At 35.5% G+C, this 20274-nt stretch overlaps 1 protein-coding gene across 4 annotated transcripts; it reads right to left on the bottom strand.

Moving 5' to 3' along the window:
• Positions 1–10449: 10449 nt before the first annotated feature.
• Positions 10450–17358, bottom strand: LOC114164194 (snurportin-1 protein). Of its 4 annotated transcripts, none has more exons than XR_003599506.2 (8): positions 16822–17358; positions 16550–16733; positions 16187–16437; positions 15718–15832; positions 14067–14159; positions 13618–13761; positions 12453–12573; positions 10450–10972 (listed from the first exon to the last, which is right to left on the bottom strand). XR_003599506.2 is itself a non-coding variant. In XM_028048763.2 (7 exons), exons 1-7 carry the CDS (start codon positions 17208–17210, stop codon positions 10856–10858), a joined length of 1293 nt encoding a protein of 430 aa, XP_027904564.2. In that variant the 5' UTR covers positions 17211–17355; the 3' UTR covers positions 10450–10855. The 4 variants fall into 4 exon arrangements, 1 of the variants encoding a protein (XP_027904564.2); XR_014984726.1 differs by having other exon boundaries at positions 13618–13757; XR_014984725.1 differs by lacking the exon at positions 12453–12573 and having other exon boundaries at positions 13618–13757.
• Positions 17359–20274: the final 2916 nt, after the last annotated feature.

Genomic DNA, 20274 nt, shown 5'->3' with positions numbered 1-20274 from the left:
AATTTGCCAAACAGTGCAATTGTGGTGATGATGGATAAATCCTCAGATTTTGAGATGGCGATCACCTTTGGTTGCCAATTTCTATCAAGACACTTTAGCACTTTGATGTTTAGCTCCTCTTTGTCAAATTGTTTGCCTAGACCCATGAGATGGTTGACAATGTGAGTGAACCTCTTTTGAACTTCAGCTATGGAATCTCCTTTTTTCATCTTGAAAAGCTCATACTCTTGAATCAAGGCATGCTTCCTTACTCTTTTCACTTCATTCATCCCCTCATGTGTGACTTCTAGCACATCCCATATTTCCTTTGCACTCTTGCATTGGGAGACCCTAAAAAATTCATCCATATTCAAAGATGAGGTGATGATATTCTTTGCATTGTAGTCATATTGAGCTCTTCTCCTTTCTTCATCCGTCCATTCAGTCCAATGATTGTCCACCTGCTTATTTTCAACAAGACATTTAGGAGTATATGGTCCATTAACTATTGCATTCCAAATTCATTTGTCAATAAACGATACAATCAAAAGATAAATTACCATTACTTGTTAGGAAATAGCTACAAAGTTATTCTTTTAAGGAGGAAAAAGATAAAATATATAAGTAGAAGATAAAATTCAACCAATGTAATGCAGTAATGTCAGTCACTCACTCTATAACTTAAGGTCACATTAGAGCATTAATACCTTGAAGTTTTTTTATCTTCTTATTTTTAGAAAACTTTATTTCATTAATTTTTTCTTATCTTTTTTCTATAGCACACGATTTGAATTAGCAAATTTTAAAATTTTATTAAACTAAATAAAAAGGTAACCTTTTTTTATTTTTTTCATTATAACCTTTTTATTAAATTAAATTAAATTTTAAAAATATTTATCTAATAAATATTTCTCAATTTTTCAATATAAATATAGTATAATATTTTTAATTAATTTTATTTTTTCAATTTTAGAAAACTATACTTTACCAATATTTTACTAACTCTTTTTTCTATAGCAAAATATTTCAATTAAAAATCATTTAACTTATATAATATTAAATAAAAAAATACTTTTCTTTGTTTTTTAATTTAAAATATTTTGAAAATACTTCTGTATTTTTAAAATTTTGTAATTTTTTGATATAATTCTGTTTCAAAAATTTTAACTTTCCTATTTTTCTTTAACATTTCTCACGTACCAACACTGAGTTTTTTTTCTTCTTTTTATTTCCACCGGATAGTTTGGTTACATTTTTATTTAAATTTTTAAGATACATTATTTTACTAATCTTTTTTTATCTTTTTCTATAGCACAGGATTTTAATCACAAAACTTTAAAATTTCATCAAATAAAATAAAAAAAGTAACCTTTTTATTTCTTAGTTTAAAATATTTTTAAATATTTATATACTTATAAATATTTCTGATTTTTTCAATATAATTATATTATAAGATTTTTAATGAATTCTATTCTTTAAGGTTTAGAAAATGATACTTTACTAATATTTTAATGATTTTTTTCTATAACACAATATTTCAATTAAAAATTGTAAGGCCCATTAAAAATCTGCTTTCTCTTTTCTGCCCTAATGTCTAAGGGCTGGCCCTAATCTGTTGGGCCTAAAGGCTGGCTCATAGGGTGCAGAGGTCCTAAAGCTGTTAGGGTTTCTCTTTCAGCCTCACTTTGCAATCTGAACCTAAACAGCTCTGCTAGGGTTAGCCGTCAACCCCTAAGGGAACTCCGACCAGAACTCCACTTCACGTAAGTCTGTTCTAACTTGTACCTTAGTTCCATTTAGCTCCTTCTTCGTGGTTCCAACTAGGGTCAATCAGGGTGAACTCATTTTAATCTAGTTACACTGTTTTCCAGCTCACTGATCCACTCTAGACGCCGTTGCGTTCGCTGTTGGTGCCTAGGGATCCAACTACTAGCTTGTTTTCCAAGTAAGGGAAGCTAGAACCCTCCTGCTTGTTTGGTACGAGTCTGTTATTCGATGTTGGTTGTGATTGTTTGAGTTTGCCTGCTGTTGTGGGTGTGTGATATGGTGGGTGTGTTGTTTGGGGTTCGCTCACGAGTCTGCTGCAGGTGAAGACAGTGGCGAGCACTGATAAACTCCCCTAGGCGACTTGGTCTCGCCTAGGCGAGGTTAACAGGGGCTCGCCTAAGCTAATTTTTCGACGAATGGTCGCCCAGGCGACCCGCTGTTCTTTTGAGCGAGTGAGCATCTAGCTTAGGCGGAGAGGGTCTCGCCTGAGCTAGATCGTGCAGGGGCTATTGTTCCCTTTGTCGAGCTCTCGCCTAGGCGGAGGGGAGCTCACTTGAGCGATAGTCATTCTCGCTTGAGCGAGACCCTCCAGCCTGAGCGAGGAGCTGGGCGAGGATAAGTCCTGAGATGTTGTCTCCTCTATGCTTGGATATTTAAATTGTGCTATATAGGTTATTGTATGATGGCTTAATGAGAATGAGTATGCATGTTTGGGAAGGGATTATATATGGGGGATTGTGAGCTTGGCATGATTTTTATATGAGTTGTACATGAGAAGTTGGATACATATGTATGTGCGTGTGGTCACGAACTTGGCATGAGCTACAATGGATCTTGATGGTTGGTAGACAAACGGTGTGGTTTTGGTATGAGGAGAAACATATTACTCATGGTTGGGAATAGCGAGTTGGTATTGATTCAATGTTTGAGAAACGAGGATTGGTTATGGATATTGGTATGATATTTCATGTGTAATGTATGTGGAAATTCTTGGTTGTTATATATGTTGGTCAGTGTCAGTGCATAATTCCTTGGAGTCTCTAGGTGAGACTTTCAGGGTCGCGCTTCAGTGGTCAGGACGTAATTCCATGGCCCATGTTAGTGGGTGTACATGGTGGTGCCCCATCTGTATAACTAGGTAAGGATTCAAGGTAAGGTTGCATCTTGACACTCTGAGGACTCAGTTAGTCTCACCTAGAGCGTTCTAACTCCTATGGTGAGAGCAGCAGGAGGCCTGAAATTCATTAAGGGCTAACCTTGTGGTGAGGGAAAATTGATCCATCATAACACTTGTAACACATAGCTCGGGAGTGACCAGCTCGGGGGTGAGCAGAGGTATCCACTATAAGTGCGGGCATCCGCTGAATCCGACCAAGTTATACGTATCCGGATGACTCGAGTCAAGTCGAGTCGTAGTGTATTGTTTGAAATGTCTTAACATGCTTGGATGTTGCATTGATATTAGATGGTGAAAGTATATTTAACTGTATGATAAATATGTTGATCGGCTCTAGCTTACCCTTTTCTTCTTGGTTGCTTTGTATGTTGTGTTTCTATCTTTGCGATGATCATCAATTTATTGATGGGAGCAGATGCGAGGGATAATCGTGGTCATCAGGGAGGAGGTGACTCTGCAGCTTAGTTTTCTTGGAATATCTTGAGGGCTACGGCCTATGTATTTGTCAGTCTTTTCATATGCTTGTGTTTCCAGCAGACTGTTTATGATGCTCTTTTATTTTTTGTGGCACCGTGGTGTGCCTTAGTTGTAAGGTTTTACGTTTAAACTCCAGAACTGCGTTGTTATATTATAATCATGTGACGTTTTCTTTTAATTTTGCTCATTAATTAATTGGGACGTTACATTTATGGTATCAGAGCGGTCATTCCTTAGGTCTGTGGACTTGGACTGTCCGTCTAGCTTTCTCTGTGTGTCTCTGAGTGTTTAGTTGAAATCCTATCTTACCAAGCCTAACCAAGTGATTTTCTCTGTTCTAGTGAGCTATGGCACCTCACTGAAGGAACGCTCAGTCCTCCCAGGGCGATGCACCGGACATCGCTAGAGCTATAGAAGCCATGGTAGCGGCTATGGCACAGCAGAGTGCTGCGATGATGCAGCAGCATGAGGCATCCATGCAGCGACAGGCGGCATCGCTTGAGCAGCAACAGGTAGTGATGCAGCAGATGGAGTCTACGAGAGTAGCTGCTGAGGATGCTCATCGGCAACATATGGAGGCCCTCCGCCAACTGGAGGAGAACAGGGCGGCTGCCCCTGTGTTTGGTCCTGAACCACGACCTGCAGTCAGGGAGTGGAGCTTAGAGGATTTTCTGAAGCACCACCCAGCGAAGTTTGATGGGAAGACTAGTCCTGACGCTGCAGACCAATGGCTGAAGGACCTGGAGCGCATTTATGATGCGAAGATGTGCCCTGTGGAGAACAGGTTGGCGTTCTCTGTGTACATGCTCACGGGGGAGGCGGAGCATTGGTGGACCAGCACCAAATCCATCCTGGAGGAGAGGGATGAGCCAGTGACATGGGAGGCTTTCAGAGAGAGATTCCTCACAGAGTACTTCCCAGACAACATCCGGTATGCCAAGGAGGTGGAGTTCCTCCAGTTGACCCAGGGAGGGAAGACTGTGACAGAATATGCTGAGAGGTTCAAGCACCTCAGCTGCTTCTACACACTACCGCTTGATGAGGAGTGGAGATGCCGTAAGTTCAAGAACGGTCTCCGCGGTGATATCCGCTTGATGGTGGCTCCTTTGTCCATCAAGAATTTTGCCGCTCTGGTGGAGAAAGCAAGGGTGATGGAGAAGATGAAACGTGAGGTGAAAGGCCAACGCCCACAGCAGCCACAGCCGCCTCAGAGGATCGATGGACCGTCTAGCTCTAAGCCCAAGCATGAGGAGCGGAGGAGACCATATGACAGACCCCACCATCAGCCTCAGGGGTCTAGGAGCTTTTCTCCTCAGCAGGGCCGAGTTCAGTGCTACATTTGTGGAGGCCCTCACCTGAGGAGTGCTTGTCCACGCATAGAGGGTTACTGCAGGTGCAACAACTATGGCAAGGAAGGCCACTTCGGGAAGGATTGTCCCAACCTTGCTAGGGCAGCAACACGCCCTCCAGTCTCACCTAGAGCGTTCTAACTCCTATGGTGAGAGCAGCAGGAGGCCTGAAATTCATTAAGGGCTAACCTTGTGGTGAGGGAAAATTGATCCATCATAACACTTGTAACACATAGCTCGGGGGTGACCAGCTCAGGGGTGAGCAGAGGTATCCACCACAAGTGCGGGCATCCGCTGAATCCGACCAAGTTATATGTATCCGGATGAGTCGAGTCGAGTCATGGTGTATTGTTTGAAATGTCTTAACATGCTTGGATGTTGTATTGATATTGGATGGTGAAAGTATATTTAACTGTATGATAAAGATGTTTATTGGCTCTAGCTTACCCTTTTCTTGTTGGTTGCTTTGTATGTTGTGTTTCTATCTTTGCGATGATCATCAATTTATTGATGGGAGCAGATGCGAAGGATAATCATGGTCATCAGGGAGGAGGCGACTCTACAGCTTAGTTTTCTTGGAATATCTTGAGGGCTACGGCTTATGTATTCGTCAGTCTTTTCATATGCTTGTGTTTCCAGCAGACGGTTTATGATGCTCTTTTATTTTTTGTGGCATCGTGGTGTGCCTTAGTTGTAAGGTCTTACGTTTAAACCTCAGAACTACGCTGTTATATTATAATCATGTGACGTTTTCTTTTAATTATGCTCATTAATTAATTGGGACGTTACAAAAATCAGTTAAACTATATCAAATTAAATAAAAATAATAATTTTTTGCTTTTAATTTAAAAATTTTTGAAAATATTTATTAATTTTTTAATTTTTTTCTCATTTTTTCAATATAATTGTAATATAAAAATTTTATTGATTTATATTTTTATTTTTTAGACAACGTAATTTTAATAATCTTTTTTTTTTCAATAATACTAGATTTCAATTATAAAATTGTAAAATTTTATTAAAATAATTAAAAAATATACTTTTTCTTTATTTTTTTTAATTTAAAATATTTTGAAAATATTTATGTATTTTTATTTCTTTCTCAATTTTTATATAATTCTATTATATGATTTTTAACTTTTCTATTTTTCTTTTAGTATTTCTAATTTTAGATATACCAACGTTGACCTTCATCCGTTAATTTGGTAAGATTCTTATTTAATTTTACTATTTTTATTTTTTAGTAAACATTATTTTACTAATCTTTTTCTTATCTTCTTTGTATAATACAAGAATTAAATTACAAAAAACTTTAAGATCTTATCAAATTAAATAACAAAGTTAACATTTTTATTTTTTTAATTTAAAATATTTATCTATTGTTAACTGTAACGTCACATTTAATCAATAATCCTAATTAAAGGAAACGTACGTCACACGGGATAACATAGTAGCGCGGTCTTAGAGCATAAACACAACTCCTTACAATACTCAAGGCACACCATGATGCCAAAACTAATCAAGATATAAAGTTCAACAGTACTCCAATTTAAATCTAAAGGCCAAGAAAATACAAGGGCCATAGCCCTATAGTAAAACCCAAAGCAGTAGAATCCAGCCCAGGTGGACTACGCAGCGGAATCATCCCTTCCTTGTTGACCTCAAGTACCTCTCGTATCTGCTCATATCAATAAATTGATGATCATCGCAAAAGGAGAATAACCACATACAAAGCAACCAAACAAGCAAAAGGGTAAGCTAGAGTATAAAACGGTTCATCATATAGATACATGCTATTTCACAGACTAACAAATATAAGTCAACCAATCATGTTATGACCTTTCAAACAATACACTAAGACTCAGACTTGACTGATCCGGATACGTATAATTTAGTTAGATTCATCGGATGCTTGCACTTGTGGTGGATTCCTCTACTCACCCCCGAGTTGCTCACCCCCGAGCTAAGTGTTACAATGTCTCAATCCCCCACACACAAGGTTAGCCCTTGATGAGTTTCAGGCCTCCTGCTACTCTCACCACAAGAGTCAATCCACTCTATGTGAGACTAACTGATCCCTTAGAGCGTCAGGATGCAACCTTACCTTGAATCCTTACTAAATTATATAGATGGGGCACCACCATGAACTCCCACTAACAAGGGTCATGGAATTACGTCCCGATCACTGAAACACTACCATGAGGTCTCACCTAGAGGCTCATGGATTTACGTCCTGACTACCTATCATATGCAAACAACCAGGTAATATTTATCATGCATAGAAACCTCATGCCAACCTCTGTAACCAATCCTCATTCATATCATAGGTGGAATCCATACCAATTCATTCTTCCCAATCTATGAATGTAGAATTTCATCTCATACCAATACCATGCCACTTTAATACCAACCATCTCATTTAAATCACATGCTAAGATCATACCAAACCCATCATTCATAACCCATGAACCACATCACTCATGCATAATCATTCAGAACATGATTTAATACAATAATCCAATTATACATGTGACATCCATCCAACAACACAGAAGAAATTAGAACAAGGACGCATCCTCGCCCAACTCTCGCTCAAGCTGAAGGTGCTCGCTCAGGCGAGAGGTTTCTCTCGCTCAGGCGGCTCCCCTCGCTTAGGCAAGAACTCGAGGAGTGGAAACAGTGGCTTTCTACGAGATCTCGCTTAGGTGAGCCCTCCTCGCCTAAGCGAGACTACATCTCGCTCAAAATAAGGACTCGTCGCTTAAGCGACCTCTCGAGCAGGAATCCTGGGCGAACCTCTACTAGTCTCGCCTAGGCGAGACAAGCTCGCTTGGGCGAGGTTATCAGTTCTCGCCACTGATCGTACTTGCATCAGTCGTACTTGCACATCCAAAATACAGAATAGAGCATTTTATTTAACCACTACAACATACACTTCACACACAAGCTCGAGGCAATCAAAAATAGGCAACAAAACTAGAAAAATGCGATAACTCTAGCTTCCCTTACCTGGAATGAGCTAGTATAAGACCTTGACACCGAACAGTAGAGAACCAAAACTCTAGAAAAGATTACAGAGCTGGAAAAGTGAAGCGGAAGGGATTTAAACGGGTTTATTAGTACGAACCCTAGTTGGAACCATGAAGAGTAAGTTGAAGGGAGAAGAGCATGGACTGAGATCAACTTACATGAGTAGAAAAAGGGTTGAATAAACTTGGGAACGAACGGGATCCAAAACCCTAGCAGAGAGTTGCAGCTGCTCAAGGAGGCAAGGAGGAGCGTGTTTATGAAAGTGGAGTGAAAGAATGGGATTAGGGTAGATTAGGATCTGAATTCCCTTTGGGCCAGCCTTTAGGCCCATTGGATTAGGGCAGCCTTTAAAATAAAAGGGGCAGAATATAAGGGAGCCTTACATTATCTTTTTCACTTTTTTTTTTCATATAAGTCTACCTTACAATTTCTACTAATTCTGATTGATTTTTAAAATTAAACTGCATCTAGCTTAGATGTCTAAAAAATAAGTTCTTGTCATCAAATTAAAGTTTATGAAAAAGTTTATGAGCAAAATACTAAGAAAAGGTTAGTGTTGACCACGAATTACAGCACTAGGCGCCACCTCTACTAGCATGGACGTGAAAACTATTGCCCAATGGCGGATCTACACGGGGGCAGGGAGGGCCCTGGCCCCCCTAAAATTTTCATTTTTTTTTCAGTTTTATATATATATATATATATATATATATATATATATATATATATATATATATATATATATTGTTCCTGCAGATCTGCAGGAACATATATATAATACAAAAAAAAATTAAAATAGTAGGTAATGCATATTAGAAATTAATAAAAGTTAAATTTTTTATTTTTTATTTCTTTTATTTAAACATAACATTTAATATAAATACATAATAAAACATAAAATTAAATATAATAAAAAATAAAAATATTCAGGTTTAATTTTTCTTTTGGTTCCTGTTTTTATTTAAAAATTGATACTAGAATTAGGTTAATTACACCAACAAAGTAAAATATTCATATTAAGAATCTCAATTTTAATGAAAAGATCATTGATTTGTTTCGAGGAATTTAACAAAATTTATCGTAAAAGACCGAATTACATCAGTTTTTCAAAAATCGGAACCAAATTGAGATTAAAAAAACATTAGAGGACCAACTTAACATTTTTAAAGGAAAGCATGAATCAAAAAAGTAATTAAACCAAATATTTATTGACATAATTTTTATTTTCCTTTTCATTGTCTTTTTAGTTTTTCACAAATTGTAATAATCTCTCACTCTCATATGTCTTTTTTTTTTTGTTTTTAAAGATAAAAAATTAGACATAAACTCATTATATTTCTCATTTATCTTCTTCCTTTCTCGTCCCTTGTCTTAATTAATAATGAAAACATTATTTTTTTTATCTCATGAGCTTTTTGTATATTCATTTTTTTATGAATATAGAAAAAATAATAATGTATTATGTATTAATAATAATGAATATATTTTTGTTTTAATAATTACATGTCTTAAATTTTATTAGATTATGATCAATTATTTTTTAGTATTTTTTACAAAAAAGGTATATTGATAAAGAATGAAAGAATAAATGAATCGTTTAAGAGTGATGAAAAGGAAATTATTGACTAAAACAAGATATATTCTACCTCTTCACATATGTTGAAGTATTATACTAATCATAAAAAATGTTCAGTTAGAGAAATCATTTTTTGAAGCATTATACTAATTATCGAATCTAATGATCTCAAAATTATATTACTTTGACCCCTCCAACACTTTTCGTTAAGATCCGTTACTGCCAACTCTTGATGCTTGTTGTCTTGAGTGTCACTCCTCTTCACGAGCCTCCTTCCATTATTAGGCTCTCATGGGTACATAAGTAATACCTAATGTAAAGAAAAATTGTACATAAAAATTTTACACTATCGTCCAAACATATCACAATACATCTTACTTCTACGATCAACCTAAACTACATTTTATTCCTATAATTTTCATAAAATATAAAACTATAAGCTAAAGTAATGACTTAATAATTAAGCCACTTATAGGGACTACAATAATTAATTTGTGCTTCAAATTTTTACTATTCCTAAATTTTAAATATCAACATTAAACTATTATTAATCATTCTATTAAATTACTTTTAATAATTAATTTCAATATTCAAAATTTGAAATTGACACATGTAAATAACACGGTTTCAATATCAAGCTTAAGTAACAACAATCCAATAAAAACATTTTTACATTGTCTTGATACTTCCAAAAACAATTGCAAATCAATTTCAAAAACAAAATGAAAAATTAAACCTCTAAGCTTAATGTAGAACTTTAACCCACAATTCAATTAGGATCACTTTTTATAAAAGATGCAACCAGAGATAAAATCTGGAAATATGTAGTTGTGCAGCAGATTAAAATAAGGATGAGAACAATACAGATAATTGAGCGTGTTCTTGCAAGAGTGGATAGAAAGCAACAACCATGGTTTAATCTTTTTAGCTCATCTAACTCTTCGTCTGGTTGGGAGAGCATTTGAAGTTCAAATGCGAAGGGAAAGTTTGCAGAAAACAAAGTAGACATGGCATTTTATGATCACGTCCACAAATACGGAAGATATGCCCCGTTTGTCAGGTATCTACAAAGGCTACATACACTACATCTCATCTCAACTGAACAATGTGTAGTGAATTGGATATGAGTGCTTTTAAGTACAAATAACCTGACAGGTATAGTGAATTCGACTTTAAATTTAAAAATATACTGTACAATTCATATGCTACACCGTACACTGCTTGACTCGGGAATGACTCGATCAAAATACAAAGATCAGACTACCAGTAGTATCGAATTAACCAACCAGACACAAAATGATAACATTTACAAATCACAATTTAGGTATGGTTATTACAACTTGACTCAGTACGTCTGGTACTCCTCAATCTTCTGAATCCTCTATAAATTATTGAAGCTTTCACAGAAATATGCATCCTAGAGAACCAAAAATTTTGATGTGAAAACTTTAACATTCCACCCAGGATAAAAAACTGATGCAATCCAGAGTGCTTGCTCAATCAACCATCCATCTCAACATCACAAGCTGTGCTTTCTTGAACAACTGGTAAGCTGACAGATTCCAACAAAACATCAATTTTTAAGGGGGTGTGTCGAATACCGTATTGGAACATAACCTGAAAGTGTAAATTTGCAGCATTGTTGTAAGCAGAACCTCCAAAACCAGAGCAACAAGAAAAATAAGCAAATCAATTAGATAAAATTGTCCAACTCTCCTGCATTTCCAATCTGAGCATTTACAGGTCAGTCTCAAATGAATATTAGGAAAAAAAAAAAAAAAACACAAGGAAGCAACAACAAAATCAACTTCATAAAGTCGTCTCAGGAAACTCTCATTTTCTTTTGCCGAAAATCGAGAGCCTTCAAAAATTTCTAGCTTAATTACCACTCTATAGTACAAAGCAGTTTAATTAATCCATAACATAAACTATAGGACATGTCTTTGGTGTGTGGTTGGAAAGAAATGCTAAAATTACTACTGGTCAAGTGATGCTTTTGGTGTTCATTGGGGATAGAGTTGTTTTCTTAGTTTTCTTGTGGTATTCAGCTAAAGGTCTTCTTAGGAGGAATGTCTTGGTTGATCTGCGGAGATTGCCATGGAAAATTACATGTTTCTTTTAGTCTTGGATTAGTTTTTGATGATACCTTATCTTCTTGCATTTGCATCTCATTTCTTTCTTAATAAATTCTTTATCAAAAAAGAAAATAAAAGGAATCATCACAAGCCACGTCTAGTGGTTGAAGAAATTATAAACTTTTGAAAGATCATAGCAGTAACAGAATAATCGCAAGGCACATGCAAAATAGAATAATAACGAAAAGAGAAAAAGAGAGGATAAACCATAACATACGTTAAACCTATGAATAATTCACCACTCATAAAGCATACATGAAATACTTTTTGTATGAGAAATCTCCAACAACACTAACACTTTGGATAGAATGAATGGAAGGCAGGTGGAAAACGAAATAAAGGACAAGATATAAATGGAAGGTGAGATAATTTGGCTGAGTTCAAAGCGAATAGAAATAAGTGGATAAGATGATTTTGTTGTTACTCATAATTTTATTTACTATTGTTTATTATTAGTAATTATCTATTATTATTATAATAAAAAAAGGAAAAAAATACATAATTAGTTATGTAAACAAATAATACTTCTCAACACCTAATAATTTGGCAACATAATCAATCATGCATACTATATAACGGATTGTATGTCCAATATAATCGATTATATTATACCTCTTTCACCTATAAGTTAGAAGCCACAGTGGCTTTCTTTTCAAATCTCACAAATACAACAAATAAACTTTACACCGTGGGACCCATATAAAATCAGTTCAAATTAAAGCACGTCAACAGAAACAAACAAACAATTATCCAACATTTTTGCCTCTCCATCGTCAGCAACAGATGAGTAGGGACGGCATAAAGGAATAAAAATAAGACCCTTAAACTGAAACCCTGAAGTAGACTTTTTATAAAAAGTAGATCAAGTTTATAAGATAATACTACATAATTTAATAGTTGATTTATGCAGTTTATTTTGCATAATAAAGCTGTTGAAAGTGTCTTTCTACAAAGTTTGGTACCTAGTATGGACTGATCTTAATCCTACGCACCAGTCCAGAAGGCTTTCTCAAGTGCAGGGCAGTGGATTTGGGGAGGATGAAATTTACAGTCTTAAACTCTGGTCATACATACAATTTAAGTCTGGAAACCCACAAAGGCAAACAATATAAATATAACCACCAAAGAAAAGGCAGTGAAAGCAAAGCAATGATAAGATGAATTTACCCAAAATGAAGCACTAATTATTAGAATGAAGGCAGTAGGTAGAATTTACCCTAAAATCAAATGGCATATCTAATCTTATTACATTGAACTGAGTTTTTGGTTACTAAAATGTCTTCTACCACTGCAATGACTTATACATTGAATAATAAAAGTATATAATAATTATAGTATTGTTACAAATTAATAATATATGTAGATATTATTATTAATTTATATATGCATATATAAATATATATATATATATATATATATATAAATATATATATATATATATATAATAATTTATATATATATATATATATATAATAATTTATATAATTAAAATATTCTTAAATTTTAACCTTTTTAATTTATTCAATTATAATTTCATTAAATTTTTATTATGAAGAGTATTTTGATAAATTTTATCTATTACAACTTTTTTTAATCTATCATATCAATCAAATCACTCACTAACTTTCATAAAATTTATCTTCAAAATCACTCACTTTACCCTCTAAATCTATTTAAAAAAACACACATTCATCCCCTCAAATCTACACAAATTCATCTTTACACTCTCCTCCGAATCCATCTCACCAAACCAACACAGCCTAAATAAGTCTTCCAAAGATTAGAAGTCACATCAGCACAGGTCTTCTGTCAAGCAAACTACCGTACATCATAATAATAAAGGTAAACTTGACGTGATTACTAATCTTTTGAAGACATATTAGAGTTAAATTTGATCTGACTACTAATCTTTCGAAGACATATTAATGTTAAAAACTTCAAATTGATGTCACGTAAATCTTTGGACAACTCGATTGGTTGTTAAGAAAATTATCTTCCCTCAAAAAAAATTTCCATTAGCATTGTCACATTCATTTATAATCCGTCCTAAGTAAAATGTTAGTCTTTATATGAAAGGAAAAATAGAAAAACTTTGGCGCTGTGCTGAAATATTTCCTTACGACAAACCTTAGAGAAACTATCAGCGGAACCACGAGCTCGGTTGGCCTTCCCAAGATAATGTAGATCAGCTTTCTCAAGCTTCCCATCCATCAAAATCAATCCTCCCTCCCCAATTGAAAACCGTACAAGGCATCCTGAATGCAGCCCTGACTACAAAATGAAGTTAAATAGGAATTATTTAGTAAACCCTAAACAATAAATTAGTCCCATGACTAAATCCGAGCTTGTTTATTTATAACTTTCATGACTCTAACTCTACCATACTATTCCATCCAGAATTAATATTTCAGGCCAATTATTTGTATCAGTTCAGTAGTGTAAAACAAATCAAATTTCAGGAAGTGGTGTAAGATTGTGTAGTGTCAGAAAGTGCCAATTCTTTGAGCCAGAAGTCATAACTACATTAAGCAAGAGATGCCAATTTACAATTATATAGAAACCTCTTTCAAACAAACCTGTTGTATAAAGCTTCCATCCAAACAGCCAAATACGATAGGAGGATCGTCCGAAGTGGTTAGTTTTCCATCTTCTTGAAGCTCCAAAACCACCTGTTTTGTAAAGGCAGATAAAATGATTAAGCAACATGATAAATATCACATGTCAACAAGTGTATCTTTTACGCTCAAGTAATACACAAAAAAATTATATTTTAGACCTGCAACAATACATAACTTCACGTCAAATTCGGTAAAAAGAGTCCTTAAATAACTTATTACCAAAAGTATATTTTATCAATCCAACTGGTAGACTTTTTATAAAAAGTAGATCAAGTTTATAAGATAATACTACATAATTTAATAGTTGAATTATGCAGTTTATTTTGCATAATAAAGCTGTTGAAAGTGTCTTTCTACAAAGTTTGGTACCTAGTATGGACTGATCTTAATCCTACGCACCAGTCCAGAAGGCTTTCTCAAGTGCAGGGCAGTGGATTTGGGGAGGATGAAATTTACAGTCTTAAACTCTAGTCAGCCTCATGTTTTAAATAATCAGTTACAAAATAACAACATTCCACAATCAGTTCTGAATTAAAAGGGTCATGTTTCCTTAACTAATATCTATTACCTTTATTATAATCACCAAAACTATGGTTGCCAAAATCTCTAGAGATGCTAAAGAAAATACATATTTCACTAAAACAATGGGCATCCTAATGCACACTGCTTCCCCCTAATGAAGTCTGAGGAGGACTGATGTACAAAACCACAAAGAGGAGTTGTTTCCCGGATTTGAACCCACGACCTCCAAGTCCATATGCAGCAACCTTACTGCTGTGTCAAGGCTAAAACAAAATTAAATCCAAATTTCGCGAAGCCAAGCAATAATACAATCGTGTTCTTTTATCTCACATTTGACCATCTAAAATCTAACAGCAACGTGCACAATAAAAAACTGCTCAATCAATAGCTTTGCAAGCTAGGTATCCAATGCCAAATATAATTAGAACACTGAATGTAATTATGCATTTTTTCAGTTTTAAAGTCTTTAAAAAAATTGTCTGAGCTTCAAGCCACTTGCAGGTAGATTCATTATCAACTTATCATTAAAAAGAATGCAACGTTGTTAAAAAAGTACAATAGCCAATGTTAAGCCATCATATGTTCATAACACAATGATAATTTCCATTCTAAAAGGAAGGAAAGAGGGGATTGATGTCAGCCCAAACTTGAACTTAGAAGATGTCTAGGGTCCGCTTATGGCATATGCGAGTGAGTTTCTCCCATTTCTGTAGCATCAGGATATAACTCAACAAACAAGATGCCACACAAAAGAAGTTTCGGGAAGATCACATCTTCACATCCAGTAGCTTCTCTCCATCTCAATGCAACCTAAAACTGTACCAAAGCAACCACATGTCTGCATTGGTACGTATGCAGTTTCGCTTCCAGCTATAATTGAACAATTTTATTAGACGGTAGATGGCTGCAATGAAAACATGAAACAAGAAAAATTTTTGATGGGTGACAAGGGAAACCAGTGTTCCATACATACAATTTCCAATCTAAAGTCTGGAAACCCACAAAAGCAAACAATATAAATATAACCAGCAAAGAAAAGGCAGTGAAAGCAAAGCAATGATAAGATGAAAAGGAAGCAAGGGAAAACCTGCTGTTGGTTCGGAACCTGTCCTTTACTGTCCGTGTCCATAACATATTGACTACAGTTTTCATCCTTCCAAACTAATGCTAATGGCGTAATTCCTGCCTGATAATGAGCATGCCTAAAAAAACATCAAAGCAAAAAGGTCAACCCAAAATACTAAGCCTAAAAAGGGAAAATGGAGGCATGTTTAATAACAAATCCCATTGCACAACAGATTACATGACCTAAAAGAACCATGACTTTAGTTGAAATAAACTCTGATTCGATAAACTTCTTCTTAAGAAGAAAGAATAAAATAACTTCTTTCATAAGTTAATAGTATAGTCTATGTATAAGTTGATCTTGAAGTTATCTCATTATAGCTTCTCCAAAAAGCCAATTTTCACTTATAAGGCAAAATGTAGCTCATGGGAGAAGCTATCAGAAAAGTTTGCTTCAAGACAAATCACATAATAAAATAGTTATCAATTACTTGTTGTAAAAAAGAAGACCATCTTTGACATAAGGCACCGGTGCCGAATAAGCAGCTTGAAGACCATTCGAGTCACAACCATACACCGGAACCAAACTGAACCTATACTTGTGATAATAAGAAGGAGGTTCACAAGCACCACTTTCTGCAAGCTTGGAATTCAACCAGAAGAACCTAAACTCCGCAGTGCAATCGGACAGAGAGTAACCCCTCCAACAAACCATGTCAATAACGTAATAGGTCTGATCCAGCTGCCACCCCCAAAAAGCCACACACAATACAAGTCAACACTCAACACTAACATTAAAAAAATTTTAAAAAAAAATATTTAAAAAAAATCCATTCAGTTAGGGAAGTAGTAACCTCGTGAAAGATGCAATCCAATATAGAGTAAGACTGAGAGGAACCGGAATCCTTTTTCCTGGCGCCACTGGGCAGCGCGGAGGGAAACCGATTCAGAATGGAACCGTTACGCAGACGGCTAATCGTCGTTCCGTTATACGAAACGACAAAACACCGTTTTCCGGAAGGGCGAGCGAAGACGAACCTGAAAACGACGAAACTCAAGTTTTGGTTTAAGGTGTAAGAAATAGAGAAGAAGAGAGATTAGAGGAAACTAAGGTTAGGAGAAGAACCAGTCTTGGGCGAGGTTGTTAGGAACGTCGATCATCCACTCGGGGAGCATGAGCTGCTTCGCGAACCACTTGCGAGCTTCCGCTGCCTTCAGCTTCGAGGCTCCGAGGACGTCGAGGTTCTCGAGCACGTTCGAGCCGGAAGAGGAAACGCCTTCGGTAAGCTCCAGTTCGAGTTCGGGTTCGGGTTCGGGTTCGGGTTCGGGTTCGGGTTGGGATTCTGGTACGTAGGATTGGAAGGGGAGAGTGAGGACGGTGGTGACTAAGAAACGCGCATGGCGCTGGGCGTCTTGGCGATTCTGTGCCTGGCGGAGCAGAGACTGTGCCCTGCGCTTCTCTTGATCGGAAATCGGCGGTCGCTTGAACGGACGGCGGAGATCACTCGGTGCCATGGCAGAGTCACTGTTTCAGTCTGAGGGATTCAAAAACGACGGGCGCGCACGAAGCGTTTGTGTTTGAATGTATGTATTTTAGTTAGAAGGTTTCGTTTGGGAACTTCTCCATGGAGCGACTCAATGATGGGATCGGGCACGGGTTCATTAGCCCAAGAGGTTTTATTAATATCTACTTTTAACTATCTTTTAATTTGTATATCATTTTTTTTTTTATCTTTTAAATATCTGTTCTCTTAAATTTAAATAATTATTTTAATACATATAATGTAAAATAAAAATATCTATGATAAATTATTTATTTTTATAATAACTTTAACGAAAATTATATTGTAATTTGATGATATTTTTATTTTAAATGATTATTATAATAATAACTTTTTAGTTATGATTAAAAAAAGTAATAAAGGCAATTCTTATTTACACCTTTTACCATATATTCCTAATAATAATAATAATAATAATAATAATAATAATAATAATAATAATAATAATAATAATAGTAATAATAATAATTATTATTATTATTATTGTACCGTATGGGCCAATCGACCAACCAAATGTCGATAGGTGTTCAAAATAATTTATATAACCAAACAAAATCCTAGTAAATGGGCAGCGTGAGTCACCAATTGACATACAATAGCTTTGCTAGGAGTTGATTGGCTCGAATAGGTACGAGCCTGCAAAACAGGTCATGTTCAAGTGAAGGCAGATGCGACGAACGACCAGTTTTCCTTGGACGTGGCAATCACTTCGGAGATGATGAAATTATGTGTGAACAAACACTCTGCAATCTTAATGGCATTGAATGGTTAACTAGTAAATCAGGTAATGATGCTTGCCATAAATATGTGTCAAATGTTTTGATGTGTTAGACAACGACGTGCAGCCGACAACGCCGAACAACATATAAGATAAACAAGTCAATTGATAGTTAATGATAAATAAGTTAGTAATCAGATTTTTAAAGCAATTGAACCTTGATTAGATCAACCCTAATCAAAGGCCCATGTAAAAAAACTTTTAATAAAGGTCAAAGGTAAGGTTGTTGAGACTTTCTTCTCCCAATTATTGCAACATTAATTGTTATTGTCGATCAAACCATTACTGACTTAAGTATGGAAGCCTTTTTGGCAAGTACACCCTTTTTTGGCAAGTACACCGATCGTTGGGAGAATCGAGCGAATGACAGGAGCACCGAGCAGACAGCTGAAGTGAAGACTTAAAGATTGGACAAATATTTGAAGTATACGTTAGGTCCCCTACACTTAAAACAATAATTTATAGTTGTTTGTAAAGAAGTTTTTTTTTCTCATTTATCTACATTTTTTTAATTTTATCCTTTAAATAAAAAAATTCAATATTAAATAACTATTTTACCAATTTTACTAGTTAAGTGACTGTTTGTTTAAATTTTAATGATTTTTTTATTTGACTATGTTTTTAAACTTAACCCTACTTTTAATTTGAAAGTTACCAACAAATAAAAATAAATAAATAAAATTATAAAAATTATTTACAATAAAATTCTAAAAATTATTTATATTTATCTTTATAATTATTATAATAACAATAATAATGATTTTATTATTTTTTATTATCTTAAAAAAAATAACACACATGCATATAATACATGTATTTTCACTCATAATAATAATAATTGATGAGTTCAAATTTTTGCCATAATTTAATATTTAAATTTGGGGTATTTAATTAAATTTGTGTGCTTAAAGAGTGATTTTATAGACAGTTCTGATAATTAGGCTATTTGAGCTTATGTGATAAAAATGTCTTAAAAAGTGGTTTTTAGCTACATAAATTATTTCTTGAATATTTTAACGTTTGTTGATGCAGCTGAAGTTAAGATTAAACTCATTCAAGGTAGCAAAATAAATTGATTAAAGTTACAAACCACCTTTAAATAAGACTAAAATCAGCTGGAAAAATCACTTTTGAACCCTATACATTACTTATACACTCCCCTCTTTTCAAATGGGTCTCACAAAACCTACTATTGCACCCCCTGCCTTTGTCTATTTGCACCCCTTTTTCAACTCATAAAATAGATGCACTCAGATGCTGCCATGTGACAATCCTCAACTTTTAAAATTGGCCAACCAGCACAAACCACGTAGGCTTAATCTCCACTAAAGAATCTGAGCCAATAGCATGTTGCCACGTTATCATCTTCATCTCTCCCATCAGAAACCCTAGGCAGCCATGGAAACCACCATTACCGTGCCACCAGCCTTCCATCATCACGCACATGTAGTCGCCGCCAGCCTCGCACTATGTCGTCAACGTTGAAACAACAACCTACCTGCAAACCTCTGTAACCAACGAGTCTCCACCGCGAGTAGCGAGAGCGAACCAGCGCACAACATCCACCATTACAGCTACGTTTCAAAGTGCAGCAAAGTCGCCGGAAGCCATGAATCACGCACACGTCGCAGCACCACTAGATCTGCGAGCCACCAGCATTCCGCAGCCACGCACCTGTGGAGCTCAACCATCAAACCACCATCCTTCACGCATCATTCTCCACCGCATTGCTTGCATCAGTTCAGACCACGAAACATGGCAACCTACACTTGCGAGTCAGCCATGCACCTTGCGAAAACCACCATCGTGACTAAGGCATCATCATCTCCATCGCAGCTGCAAAACGCAAAACCAATAATCACCAGATGCAGCGAAGCGAATACACCTCCTTCACCATTCCAGCACTTACAACCGTAAAAAATATCATGCACAGCGCCTACAATCGTGAAGTGATGAAGGATTATCTTGTTTTCTTTTAAGATTATTGAATATGGTGTGAGTTGTTTAAGAAAGCTAAGTGAAATCCCCACTGGACATTAAGATAGCAAGCTATCTAGATGTGAAGGTTCCTTTCACAAAGCTCAAGAGAAAAAGATGATGGATTGATTCAAAACAAAAAGGAAATGGAAAACACATAAACCATAGAAAACCAAGAACAATTAAGGAAGAAGAAAACATAAAATGGAGAGAAAAGGAATGGTAAAAATGTGAAAAGCATGCCACTACAAGGCTAGGCTAG

Source organism: Vigna unguiculata, chromosome 9 (genome assembly GCF_037176805.1).
Source record: "Vigna unguiculata cultivar grain cowpea cultivar isolate G323 ecotype 2 chromosome 9, ASM3717680v1, whole genome shotgun sequence".
Taxonomy (NCBI): domain Eukaryota; kingdom Viridiplantae; phylum Streptophyta; class Magnoliopsida; order Fabales; family Fabaceae; genus Vigna; species Vigna unguiculata.
The sequence above is the reverse complement of the archived record's forward strand: the minus strand, read 5'-3'. Positions and strand labels throughout refer to the sequence as shown.